Below are 14,107 nucleotides of genomic sequence, written 5' to 3'. Positions count from 1 at the left end.
TTTTTTTTTTTGAGACGAGTCTCTGTCGCCCAGGCTGGAGTGCGTGAACTCGGCTCACTGCAAGCTCCACCTCCCAGGTTCACGCCAGTCTCTTGTCTCAGCCTCCCGAGTAACTGGGACTACAGGCACCCTCCACAACGCCTGGCTAATTTTCATATTTTTAGTAGAGACGGGGTTTCACCATGTTAGTGGTCTCGATCTGACCTTGTGATCCGCCCACCTTGGCCTCCCAAAGTGCTGGGATTACAGGCGTGAGCCACTGCACCTGGCCAATACTAATTATATTTTTAAAGGATCAATCTGGTTTCTGCATGGAGTGTAGATTATAAGTGGGAAAAAGTTAAGGACAGTAGCTGAGGGGTAAAGCGGAGTCAAGGGGGAGATTTTAACTTAACGCAGGAGATGTTATTGAATGAGCACTTGTTAATGAGAATAAGTCTTCAGTACAATGGGAAGTAGAAAGGAAAACAATAGATGATAGGAGAAAGAGTGAGAATATAACCATAGAGTCAAAGTTCCTGGATAATTCAGAGGAGATGTGCTCAAGTACACAAAAGAAGATGTTGACATGAGTTAGGAGTATGGTCCTCCATCCATTCTAACACAAAGGAAGGCTGAGAACATGCAGACAGTGCAAGAAGGTTAGATGAATTGATGTAAGATGATAAGGGAGTAGTATTTTTTAAAATAAAAACTCAGTACCCAGGATAAAATTACAGAGCAAACTTCAGACATTGGTAATATTCTACTAAATCTGGAAAAAAATCATAAAGCTAAAAAGACATGTATTAATGTTATTATTAAAATAAATACATAAGGTATTATGGTAATATATTTACTTCTAAAATATTAGGGGCAAAACTCAAACTGTATTCTTAGTTTGCATTTTTCTTAAGAAAACCAACAGAATGTGAAACCAATTTTTGCTGTGATGTTTAGCGCTGCGCCGCTTTACCACCAGGAGGCAAAATCATCCATTGTTTTACTTCTGTGGTGCTTTACTTCCATCGTAATATGGGTACCTTGAAAAGCAAGCTTATTTTTAAACTTTTCTTTTTTCTTTTCAAGAGCAGGAGGTGGATATGACATACTTTAGTGAATATAGTAGCTTCCATTGTTGAGTCTCTCCTATGTCCAGACAATGTGGTAGACATTTGACATGTGTCATCTCTTAGCCTCACAACCCAGCAAAGATGGGGTGGATTATCCCCATGTTTCAGATGTCAAGACTGAGGATAGGAGGAGGTTAAGTCACTTGTCCAAATTCACACAGGTAGAAATGTTGGAATTAATTTTCAGAGTGTGATGGGTCTTACGGCCAATATCCAGGTAAGGAAGAGTAAGCTCCCCTTAAGAGGCAAATACCCCCTCCTTACCGATGCCTCCTTGGTGTTAGTTTCCTCTGATGCTGACTTGGCAACCTTCTGGATGATGGGGGCAATGTTGGTGGGACCGTAAAGTTGGAGCTTAGGAAGACAGCTCTGATAGGCTTCCACAACTCCTTGAATTCCTGAGGTGAAATTGGCAAAGATCAACAGTTCCAGAGTCACTCCAACTATATTTATAGCCAAACACACGTAAAAGTGAAGCATTAAATTTCCCAAATAGTCCTTATCAACATCACATTTATGTTCTTAAGATAAAAAGGAATACCACATTGCTAGTGTTGCTTCCTCTTTCCCCACTGAAATCATTCTCCTCTTTAAAAACTGAAGTCAAAAGCAACCATTTTCACAAAATTTCCCCTAATATCCTACTTTATACATAAGATTTCATTCACGCCTCATAGCATAATGAAATAGATGCTATACCCATTTTATAGGTGAAGAAACACAGGCTTAGAGATGTTCAATGATCTGCCCTAGGTCACATAGCAAGCGTGTTCAAGACTCAGGGTTTAAACTTGGGTCTGCCTGGCTCTAAGCACTGTGTTCTTAGCCACTAGCAAGCCAGCTTCAATGCTGCACTTGTTTCCACACAATCTTGTTGACTCTAGTAGATACTACCTATGCCCTCTATAAGAATCAGTAGTTCCCATGACCATCTCTCCGTATATTATACTCTTTGTGGGCAGGAATCATGATTTACTTATTTTTTATATTTCCCCAAAGAGCTTAAGGCAGTAACAAGCAAATGTAATGCTCACCAAGTGTGTGATGAATGAGCCAAGTGGCTGATATACTCATCTTCTGGGTGCTGAGTACAGATAAGTGATGGTTATCATCACGGACAACCCTTCATTTAAAGGGGGGCTTCCATCCTGAGGCCATATGAGCCCAGGAAATAGAAAAGGATGGGACTCTGCCAAGAGAGGCAGTCCTATCTATGCAGCTTCTCCTAGCACTTGATACATCTTGACTGCACATTTCATGTTATCATTCTGATCCCACAGCAATAATCTCATTACAAATGATTTTTATTCAAATGGCTCCTCTTGTTGTCTGTGCCTGTGTTGTCACTTGCCTTTCCCTATTTCTGCTCATCCTTCTATCCCTTTCTATTCTGAAACAGCACATTGGTCCTGTTTTTGGCCAGAGGGATCCACACAATCCCCTCCTGAGATTGTTCTCCATAACCACCATGCACTACAAAATAGCTCTTGGGTATTTCAGATGAGCAAGTTCTGTTCTATTCTGCCCTACATACATGCTCCCAACCTCATTGACAATCCTGCACCCACTTGGCCCTGCCCCAAAGGCTATCACTCTAAAGACAGATGCCAAGTCATTTGGCAGTCTGGTTCTGAACTTAAGTGATGCTGAATAGAAGCTCCTTATCTTTTTTTGGTTCTTGAGTTTTTGCCTAAGATAAGCAAGTTCGATTTCCTCTTGAAAAGTATCAGGCAGATGAATTCTAAGAGCATAAAACAGGTGAATACCAGGGTTTATATTTCATTCTGCTGTGGGGGCTCAGAATGGGGGTGGCTGGGGATGAGGGAAGTCTAAACCACAGAAAACTGAGGGTGAAGAATACATTAGTGGAAAAAATGGCAGAATGGAGATTGGGTCTTGGAGGTTACTATGTTCAGACTCAATGGTATTGATAACATATTCTTGGCCATTAACTGCTAGATGCCTTATACACTCTACTGGATCTGAATTAATCCTGATTTAGCCTCCTTCCTCCTTGACAAGAAGGAAGAGAGAGATATGGACATTTCTAGTGCAAAAATGTCTTATGATCTTCATAGCAACATATGTATTTGGCTCTGTTACTTAGAAAACAGGAAAAAATCATTGTAGAACAAAATTTATTATAATTATCATCATGGTTTCAGTATCATTATTTTGTGAAATCATGTTGGAGAATTCTGGCTGGAAACAATGGAACATGAACCAGAACCTTTGAGCAGGCTTTCTCTGGCACAAAGCCATGATGCCGCTTGTTCAGACTCACTGAGGCCATGTCCTTGACTGATATGCCGAAAGTGGGAAATTATTTCCATGTTTCCCCGTCTCCTTATATCGGAACAGAGATGAACTTGTAAAACAAAACAAAACAAAACAAAACAAAACAAAACAAAACAAAAACACGCTTGAGGAAAACTTGGAAACTGGAAAACAGAAAGAGGGATATTGTATCACTGCCTACCAAGTGAAGTTTCCTTTATTATTATTATTATTTTGGCCTGAGGAATCCCAGACTGGGATCAACATTATTACTGTAAACTCAAGACCTCTTCTGCATCTGTCTTTTCCAGTTCTTCTTTTCCTGCTCTGTTATCATGGCTTTCTCTTGCCTGTGGAGTAGCATGGTTTATGTGTATACAGAAAGCCTGCTTCTCTGCTGTGGACAATCGTAACTAATATGCTACACCAGCGGAGAGAAACTAAAATGGGAAAGGTGCTAAGGGAAGGACTGTGACTCTGGCTTTCTTTCACATTGTGCTTTACCTGCACATTCCGGATTGTCTTCATTAAAGTTGATTGCAAAGTCATGAGAGACCTAGACACCAATTAAAATTTAAGAATCAGGAAGAAAGGAGAATTACAACTTTAATCCAGTAAGAAGGCACTGGGGTTTAGAGTTTGCAAACAAATGCCCATTACATTCATTATGTGTTAAGCAGCAGGAACCATTTCAAGCCTTTACACAGTCTGAGATGGAGGGTGAATTCTAAGCTCCCTGTGGAGTTGAGGTGACAGGAAGATTTTCTAGAATCAGATAAATGCTGTCAGGAGGGGAGAATAAGGCTTATAAAAAATCCAAGAAAAGATTTCAGAAAGATAACTTCAAATAACTGCTAGATAGAACTGGCCACAGACTGGAGGCTTAGATTTGGCTGAGCTCCATTTGGACCCAGTGATTAAAACAAAAACAAAAACAAAAACAGAAAAACTCAATAACCCAAGCTGTCTGCTCAGGATGGTGATGGTTATAAAGGCTTCAGCTAAGCAGCTGACACTTAAGAATCATTAACGTGATATGCAGAACTACAGGGCAGGAGGATTTTCACATACCTACAGGTAAAACAGACTGCACTCTACTTTTGGAAACATAATAAAGTAATATACTTTGTAATCTTTCATCACAAATTCCTCTACCTGGCAGAACCTATGCACAAGGTCAAATAACATATTGTTTACTTTTTTTCTTTCTGAAAACCTGATAAAACAAGATGGATGTTCTGGCATCTGGACATTTTTATTGAATCATTTGGTATTTTATGGATAATTACATTTCAAAGGATATTTCCAAGCTCAGACTCTTTTGGGTATCTATAAAATAGGTCACTTAAGACACCTCCTTTCTTAGTGGGAGGTGATTGGTGATGCTCTCGGCGCTTATCTCGTATTCCCTTGCTCTCAGCACTTTCGGGCAAGCCATTTGACTTCCAGTCATCTTATTTGCTTTGTTTACCTTAAGTTTTTTCCGGGCCTCCCCTGTCTTGCTTGCCCAAGCGACAGGCTAAAAGTGACCCTTGGGAGTAATCAGTAATTAACAGGAGATGATGTATACACACCCCAGCTCCCTTATCCCTTGGGGTCCGTGTGTGCTGTACATTGCCTCCTGGGGTTCTTCAGCAGAGTTAAGCACCAGTTGCCAACAGCGGTAACTGACTTGATGATATACTCTGTGCTGACTTCCACTTCCCAACCTCTACTGTGGTTTCCTCCGCCTTTCAAATAAACTACTTGCATCCAAATCCTTTTCTCAAGATCTGTTTCTGAGAAAGTGGAAACTAAGACACAGGTGCTTGTGTTTCACTTTCAATGCCTACTCTGAGATTTTGTCCTAAGAAGCAAATTGTGGCAACCTTGTAAACTCTCTGGGGGGCACCTGAGCTACTCAAATCATCAGTGCTTGTCTGAGGAATGGCAGAAATTAGGCATGGAAAAGGGGTATTGGGGACCAGAAATGGGGAAATGTGAGAGATGCCTGTTGAAACAGGAAGAACCAGGGGATTTTGCTGACAGGAAGGATGGAGTTAGGGGATCAAGTGAACAAGAGGACTTCAGAAAAGAGCAAGAAGGATTGGTTACTCCAGGAAGGGAACCAGAAAGACGTCATTTGTGAGAAAAAAGTATGGTGCATAGCTCTGTCCTCAGCCCTGTTGGGCCAACCTGAGCCTGGGAGAACACCTGGTAGGGATGTGGTGAAAACTCAAGAATCCCTGGGTAGTTGGGCTGATGGCTATTGAGCTATTCAGCAGCTCTACGAAGAAAGTAGGCATTCACCTGTTTACATTCCAGATTTGAAGGGGCCTATATCTCCTCAGCTCCAGTTTATTATTGTATAGGTCATCTTTTAATCTTAGTGTTGCCAGGCCTTTCAGGTTTTCAAGAGAAGACAGAAATCTCACATTTTATATGCAATTGCTGAATTCATGTTTTAAAAGTGTGTCAAATATACACATTTGTGGCCTGAATAATGTCTACAGGCCACCAGTCGATAACTCTTGTTCTATATTCTTTCTCTCCACAAGCTCTATTTCTAATAAATGCTTCTAGAATTATGTAGTTATGCCCAGCAGGAAGGCCAGTGTGGAATACAAGGCAAAAAAGAAGGAGAACAAGTCAGGGAGACATGCCATTCCACCCACTGTTCACTCCAGGAGCAACAGGGAGATTGATTTCCTCTTTCAAAAAGGATATGTAAGAGGAAAGTCCTTTATGTGATGGCTCTAGTGAGGGAGCAAATGTCAGCATCTACCTCCTGACCTGTGCTCAGACACAGCCAGTAAAAGAAAAATTGAGGATTGGGCAATGTTGTTTGTACTTAGCTCAGACCTTAGAGGCACTGGTAAGGTGGAGGCTGGGGCAGGTACCCTGCTGTCTCTCCAAGGCCCTGCCCACCTAGTGGGCACGAGTTCCCTGTGGAGAATGTTCTACAGGAGCATCTAGAATGTCACAGTAGTGTCTCAGCCTCATCACAGTGCAAATTTATCTACACACAATCTTTGCCTTTTTTCAGTCATGAGAGATCATAAAAACCGAATAGGATTCCAATGTCTTCATAAGAACATTTCAGCTTTCCAATTCTGTAAGTAATAATTGTTCTTTCTTCACAACTTCTCTGTGTCTCCCATACAAGACTTGGACTTGGAGACTTGGGATAAGGAAGCTTGTAGACTCCATTGTCATGGACTTTCCCAGTTGGCATTGCCAATAGAATTCTATTTCCTAGGGGATATATGAACGGATAGGTTCTGAGCCCCCGGAGATCAACATCCTCAGTGTTTTCTCAGACTCTGACCACATTTATAAGAAACTAAACAATGAAACTCTTCATCTGGACCTCTGAGAAGACCCATCTAAAATACCAGGAGATAGGGTTTCTGTTTGTGAGAAAGTGCGGACTAAGGCACAGGTGCTTGTGTTTCAGTTTCAATGCATACTCTGAGATTTTGTCCTAGGAAGTAAATTGTGGCAACCTTGTAAACTCTTCGGGGGGCACCTGAGCTACTCAAATCATCAGTGCTTGTCTGAGGAATAGGAGAAATTAGGCATGGAAAAGGGGTATTGAAATATATTTAACCCTGGGGAGTTAATCTCACTGATTCTGAAGACCATTTCTGACTCTTTAGGCCCTACTGACATAGTTATGTCAGAGTCAAGAGAGTGAGACTGCTGTGAAGAAAACCCAAGTTATCCTTTGACCACAGCGAAGTGGAAGAAGATCCCATCTGCACTCACTCACCGTGTACTCTGGAGGTATCCTGGCACCAAACCCAAAGGCAGGGAACATTTTGTCACTGAAATCAAAATGAAAAAAAGAAAAAAGAAGAAGTTGCTTCATTTATTCATTTAATGAGGAAGAAAAACATGAACCTGCATTTTACCAGGTTGCTAGGCCATGTTGCTATGCCAGTGCTGGCTCATGCTTCTTGATTATCTGTGGTGACGGGGGTAGCAATAGCATGGATAATTAAAATCAAGAAATAACCCCTTAAGTTCATTACAGTCATTAGTCTACAACTTCCTCCCTTAATTTTTTTTTTTTTTACTAGATTCTGTTCTAAGAAATAAAATGGCCCTACCCTTTCACCAATGGCCTCCACTTCAACTTTCAACTTTGTTTCCTTTGAAAAGGGACCATGAACTAGGTAACTCTTATGGTTGACTGTGTTAGAACCTTTTGTATGTATTAACTTTTAAAATACTTACAGGGAGAGATTGTTATTCCCCTTCTGCAGGTGGGGAAATGCCTTGAGAGGTAAAGTGTCTTGCTCAAGATCATGCTGCTAATTAGAGCTAGAGTTCCAATACAGACAAGACTGAATCCAAGTGGATACTAAAAAGCAATGGGGCCAGGTGCAGTGGCTCACTCCTGTAATCCCAGAACTTTGGGAGGCTGAGGTCGGTAGATCACTTGAGGCCAGGAGTTCAAGATCAGTCTGGCCAACATGGAGAAACCCCATCTCTACTAAAAATACAAAAATTAGTCGGGCATGGTGGTGCACTCCTGTAATCTCAGCTACTCGGGAGGCTGAGGCATATGAATTGCTTGAACCCCGAGGCGGAGGTTGCAGTGAGCTGAGATTGCACCATTGCACTCCAGACTGGGTAATAGAGCAAGACTCCACCTCAAAACAAAAACAAAAAATAAGCAGTGGAAAGCTTGTAAGTTTGACTAATTTGACAGAGCTTGGTTCCCTCTACATGACTCATTGTACCCACCACCTTATCACATACAAGTGGTGATAAGTTGTTTACATGTCTTTTCTTGTTTTTTGAACTCAAAGAGACACTGTCTTTGGTATTAAAATCTTGATAACTCCACTGTCCTCTGCCTCAACTGCCCCCTGCCCCACCATTTATTATAGTATTTGTCGTAGAACGTGTGCTCAATAAATAGTTAATGAGTATATAATCCATGAATTTTAATTATTAAAATGTGGCTATGAAAAGAAGGGAGGATTCTTGTGAAAACCTGAGAGAGTCACTTACATATCTTTTGGTTTGAGTTATCTTATGCTCACTGGAGTTTCTCTCTTAGTTATTCATTCACATATATTGGATCTTAACTCTAACTTTACTGTACTAAAGTTGATAGGATGGGGAAGAGAATAATTAACATTTATTGATGCATACAATGTACCAGGCCCCTGCTAGATGATGTACCTATTTATTAAGTTCTCACATAATCCTGGAAGCTTCACTTACTTATTATTCCCATTTTACAGGTAAATAGAGCCTCAGAAAGGCTAAGTGGCCTACGGTGATTACCAAGGAGAATTGTGTGATTCTAAAGCCCATGTCTTTTCTGTTATACCATTATAATTTAATGATTATGTATAGTATTAAATGTGATTTTCTACTGGTACTTCCAGTAATCTAACCCCCTGTCTAGACAAATAAGACCCTCTTTAATCGAATATTGTGCTGTCGGGTGGCTGTCGCCATAGGGCTCTTGGCAAGGACATGTCCTTCTCATGTCATCTACCTTTTATTTCTTCTCCCATTAAGAACTTAACTGAGATTTGTTCTTTGGAACAATTTCTACATTTCTCTGTTCTTGGTATATTCAGTCAATTCAGGTTAGGGCTCACTGTCGTAAACATCTGTAAGGAAAAAGGGATGAGCCCCACCAATCCCAGGCTGACAGAAAAGTCAAAGTAGCAAAGCTATATTCTCCTTTATCACCACCTGACTGATTAAGAGCTCATTACTAGCCAATGACGGTTTTGACAAAACTTTACCAAAACATAGCCAACTATCGAATTTGGGATTAGGGGTTGGGAGATACAAGGAAGCTTGAATTATTTGAAATCAAAATCTAAATTCTCTGGAAAATCACCAACTCCCACTTCTCCTCACTGTTGGATCAATCCAGGCTTTGTGGTGCATTGCATCTAGCAGGTATTAGATAAGGTATTAATGTGGGTAAATAGACACTCACAACAGCTTATGAAAGATTAGCTATAGATAGGAGAAAATATACTTCTGGTCCTTGGACATACTGAAATACTTTGCCTCAGCAATTCCTCCTTAAACAAAACAAGCATGGGCGGGTGTGAGAAGAGATCTGTGAGGGGGATTTTAGGGTACATTCTAGTTAAGTATGAAATCACGCTTTTCTGGGTGGAGGATGGATCCTGGTCCTTCACACTCGAAGATGACCCAGAAGTCAAAATAGAGAAACTGGGAGTCTCCACATCCTTATTTTCTTTTTTGATGAGTTTAGGAGGGGTAAGCTCTAACATTCCATCCATTTCTAATCCTTATGGTGTTCTGGCATTAATGATATTCTTTTTATACTTTCTAAGCCACCCTTGGGGATTCAACGTTTGCTGACCATGATGCACTGTTATGTAATTGAGTTTCAAGAGTAGGAAGATAGGGAAAATGCCTCACCTACAAGGGGAATAATTAATGAGCCAGGAGGGATAAATTCTCTGAACTTAGCCACCAGAAAGCCTCTAACTAATAAACACACTAAAGAAAAAGTTTTAAGACTAAGCACAATGGATTTAAACATCCATTATTTCTGTTTTAAAATAAAACTAGGCAGAGAAGAGTCTTATTATACAAGAAGTAAAAGCAGGCAAGTTGAGCACAAAAGAAAGCATCGGTATACTAACACTTTAAGAACTCAAGATTGGATCCACTCAGCACCCAGCAAAGGGCCATTTAGCCACCGTTGGGAAAACGAATGACAAAGACGGACAATCTGGAAAATTCAGGGCTATATTACCACGTGGGTAAAGGCAACATTTCTTATAACCAGAATAAATAGTATAAAATACAATTTAAAAAAAAACCCTACATACTTCAATGGTGATGAATAAGCTGTCCTGACCTTCTTAGGGAATGACTATTGTCAAATGACCTCCAGATGGAAGATTTATTTTTAACCACCATTTTCCCCTTTCTGTTAAGGAAGATTTTGAGATAAATCAAAACGTTAATAAATGTAAAGAAAAATTACTGTATACATAAGAAAATGAAGCTCAGAGCAATATGGCATCTCAGGGCATGTAGACATTTAACAAAAACTGTTCTCTAAAGCAGAGGTCTTAAAACTGGGGTATTTGGAAATGCAAAGCACTTCTGGGGATATGAGAACATGGCTTTTTTTTTTTTTTTTAAGGGAAATCAGTATTCAGTTCCTCTACATCCATATGTATTTTTTGCTGAAATTGATCTTCTGGGAATGCCTGTGATGGAGAGACCTGTTCTCCATTCATACCTTCCCTTTCACTTATCCTTCTCTTTTACCTATTCTGAATCTTAACTGTCATAGTCCATTGCTCTGGAGTGTAAAAACTCTGTAGCATCATATACAAGAATAATTCTAAACATGAATGATTCACTAGGAAAAAAAATTCTTTTGCAAGTCAGGTAGTTGCCAAGTTTTGCTTTAAATAAATTTTGGCAAGTGCTGATGTCAGCTGGTAGATCATTGAAGAAAACATTTTGGTGATAGGCCATTATGTAATTTTTTTGGTGTATAACTTAAACTGGAAAGAATTGAGTAATACTGCTAGTCAAGTTATTTATTTCCATATACTTATTTATAAGAACAGGTTTTCTTAGTATTTACATTGATAAGAGCAAAAAACTGAGTTAGAATTGATGCTCGACTCTCCTATTTTAGTAATAGGTACCACTCAGCCACAGGTCTATAAACTAATTGGAAAAGCACCCCATTATCTGTTTCAGTAAGAGCTGATTTCTGGTAGATTTTTTATAGGCAAAAATTGTACTGAAATTTCTAGTACATTTATGTCCTTTTGATCAATTATGCACTAAGAATAATTGCAATAAAAACTCAGATTTTAAAAAATACTTTGAATTTTAGAAATTTTTAGAAACTAAAAAATTTTTAATTTATATTTTTATTACAGAAATGTATAGTGATCTAACAGAATTTCAAACCAATTTTATTAAGACACATTAGGATAAAATTTGGGGGGAAGATAATGGAAATATAAGTTGATGAAAAGGAAGAAACAATTACAATTCTCAACTCACATTGAAGAGCTTGCTCATTTTTTACAAAATGGATAATGGTGGATATCAAATAGTTATGGTGTTTAGATTCTACTTCACACAGTCACAAGAGTTATGTAAGAGTTTTATTATAAAATGTCCAAATTTACAATACATTAGAATTTTCATTCTTTGTCACTATATAAACTCATGATGAAAAATGTCAGATTTCAGTGAAAAAATGTGACAGCTATACATTTTAATATATTTTTTAAAAGTACATAAGCAAAAATATTTTAAAGATCATTGGTCCAAAATGAACTTTAGAACTGACACTATAGTTCTGTCTCCCTTTGTGTTCAGATCATTTTAAAAACGTAAATCTAGGGTATTAAAGATAATAGCCTCTGCCATTTATTGAGTATTTATAACAGGTAGAACCTGTGTTAGCTAGTTGCTTTATATCTAATCCTTATAACTGCTCTGCAAGGGAAGTGAGATACATCCTCAATTTACAATGAAGAAAACCAAGGCCCATAGAATGCACATCTTATGGCAACAGAGGTAGCAGAGCTGGGGTTTGAACCTAGGTCTACCTGTCACCAGTTCCCCATGCTCTCTCTATCATCCCTGTTGACTCTGTCCTCATAGAAGACTTGTCTGGTCTAATGATTCAGAAAAAGGAGAACAAATCCACCCACATTCTAATAACAACAAAGCTGAAGGCCAAATTCTGGTAAGTCCAGAAATTATCATCCCCAGGACTCCCTCCTTGACCACCACTCTTCACACAAAGGATAGAATTAGCCCTTCCCTCTTTTATACAGTTCCCATCCTGACACAGGGCAACATCTCCCAGGCCATGCTGCGCTCTAATTTATTTACACGTGTTTCTCCCCCATGAGATTGTGGGCTACTTGGGAGAAAATTGTGCTTCATTAATTTTTCTGTCTTTACAGCTCCCCATGAGGCGTTTGGGGCTTAAGTAGATGCTGCACAGGACCTCAGCCATTGCATCTGAGCCAGCTCTCATGATTTAGTACTGGGTCTCAACCCTGGATACCTAGCAGGATGAAGAATTCTAATTTCCAGGATGCACACCAGACAATTAAATCAGAGATTCTGGGGTGGTGTGCAGGCACCGTCACATTTTAAGACTTCTCAAATGGCCTCAATGTACAGCCAAGGCTGAGAACCACTGACTGATGTAGCGTGGAAAAGGTAGCACTGTGATTTGAACTGTCTTCTTATCACTAAGCAACTGCTCTACACTTGCAAATACCTGTCAGAATTGGTTTCAGTTCTAACTTTGTCTTCTCGTACCATAACTAGCACACCATGGAGAAACCATGCCTTGGTTTCTGATATCTGTCTTATTCTGGGGTAGATACTTCTGTAAAATGGAAATCCATATTTCCAAGAAATGTACATATTCAGTTTCTGAACTGTCTTGATAGCAGATAGACCACGCTTTTCATTAGAAAACATTTCAGGTTTTCAGAGACCCATATCCCTGCTGGCCCCAAGGAAAAGATGTCACCTTGGCTTTGAGCAGACGAGGGAGACCAGGATACAGGAGCTGGAGAAGTTCTACAACTTGAGCTTGTGTGGGCCTGTGTGTGTGTGTGCACATACACGCATGTGTGTTTTTGTGTGTGTGTACAAGTAGTTGTGCTGGGGTGGGTGGTCAAAGGCAGAGGAAATGAGCTGCATCATCTCTTTGAGAGGCTGAAGGACAGAACAGGCAGGCTTGAGGACGAGCTGTCTGTGGGAAGCTTTCCTTTAAGGCCATCCTGAGAAGAGTTTTATGCATCTCTCAAGCTGTTCTACCTCATGGATCACCTCATAATGACCTGGTAGCAATGACTGTACAAGGCAAAAAGAAAACTCTTGGCTGCCAGAGGCTGGGAGGAATTTCTAAGGCTCATGGGGATTAAAAACCTCTGTGTCACTGCAGGAGGGGGAACAATGTCTTCTGTCAGTTTTTATTCAAGTGTTTCTTTTTGAGCACCAACCACACTGACTTTGATGTGAGAATCAATTAATTCCAGAGCCCCGACTTGAAATTTCCTGACTCTGCCTGTCTATTGTCTATCCACCCACACAAAAGAGGAACAGCAGAACCTTGTCAGTTTTCAAGTGAGCAGCTTGCAATACACATTCTTCTAGGGAGCTTTCTTAAAGGAGCATTGGAATTTTTCAATCCTCCTTTTTCTTCCTCAAGTATTTGCCCATTTTAATGTTGAGCTGTTTTCTTTATATGGAAAAAAGAACTGCTCCACTGAGCTGTAGAAACTTGATTTTCTTGGTCAGTTGGGGATGATGACTTCAATCTTACCCTATTAAAATTTTTAAAACAATCATTTATGATGATTCTTCATGTAACTCCTAAGGTCTCATATCTTATTTTTATATTGAATCTGCATTTTTGAGGGAAGAAAACATGCCCCCAAGACTTTGTCTGGCTCACAAAGGGATAAAAGCTTTACAAGGTATACATGCCACTCTGACTATAGTCTCTGCATTTTGCATGTGAGGCAATCAGGAAATGGAGACATTCAGCACCTTCTTCCAGATCATCCACTAAATCTGCTGCACAACTACAATAAGGGCTCTGAGGCTTAGTATCTTAATTTCTGGAAAACCCATCAGTCTTCTCTTTGTAATTTATTATTAGACTGCCTTCTTCCCTGCAGATTCAGAGTTAACTTTTTAATTAAGCATCTACTGTT

At 39.7% G+C, this 14,107-nt stretch overlaps 1 protein-coding gene across 4 annotated transcripts in view; it reads right to left on the bottom strand.

The window, feature by feature from the left end:
- Window positions 1-14,107, bottom strand: part of CPNE4 (copine IV) — a 510,039-nt gene that overhangs the window by 21,467 nt on the left and 474,465 nt on the right. For all 4 annotated transcript variants that reach the window (XM_011933669.1, XM_011933666.1, XM_011933667.1 and 1 more), the window contains 3 exons: window positions 7,141-7,195; window positions 3,894-3,945; window positions 1,377-1,510 (listed from right to left, as the gene is read on the bottom strand). In XM_011933669.1, coding sequence (XP_011789059.1) covers window positions 1,377-1,510; window positions 3,894-3,945; window positions 7,141-7,195 — 241 coding nt within the window. The remainder of the gene's footprint in view (window positions 1-1,376; window positions 1,511-3,893; window positions 3,946-7,140; window positions 7,196-14,107) is intronic.

The sequence above is a fragment of the Colobus angolensis genome, unplaced genomic scaffold (assembly GCF_000951035.1).
Source record: "Colobus angolensis palliatus isolate OR3802 unplaced genomic scaffold, Cang.pa_1.0 Scaffold129, whole genome shotgun sequence".
NCBI classification, from domain to species: domain Eukaryota; kingdom Metazoa; phylum Chordata; class Mammalia; order Primates; family Cercopithecidae; genus Colobus; species Colobus angolensis.
Note: the sequence above shows the minus strand (reverse complement) of the source record. Positions and strands in the feature narration are given on the sequence as shown.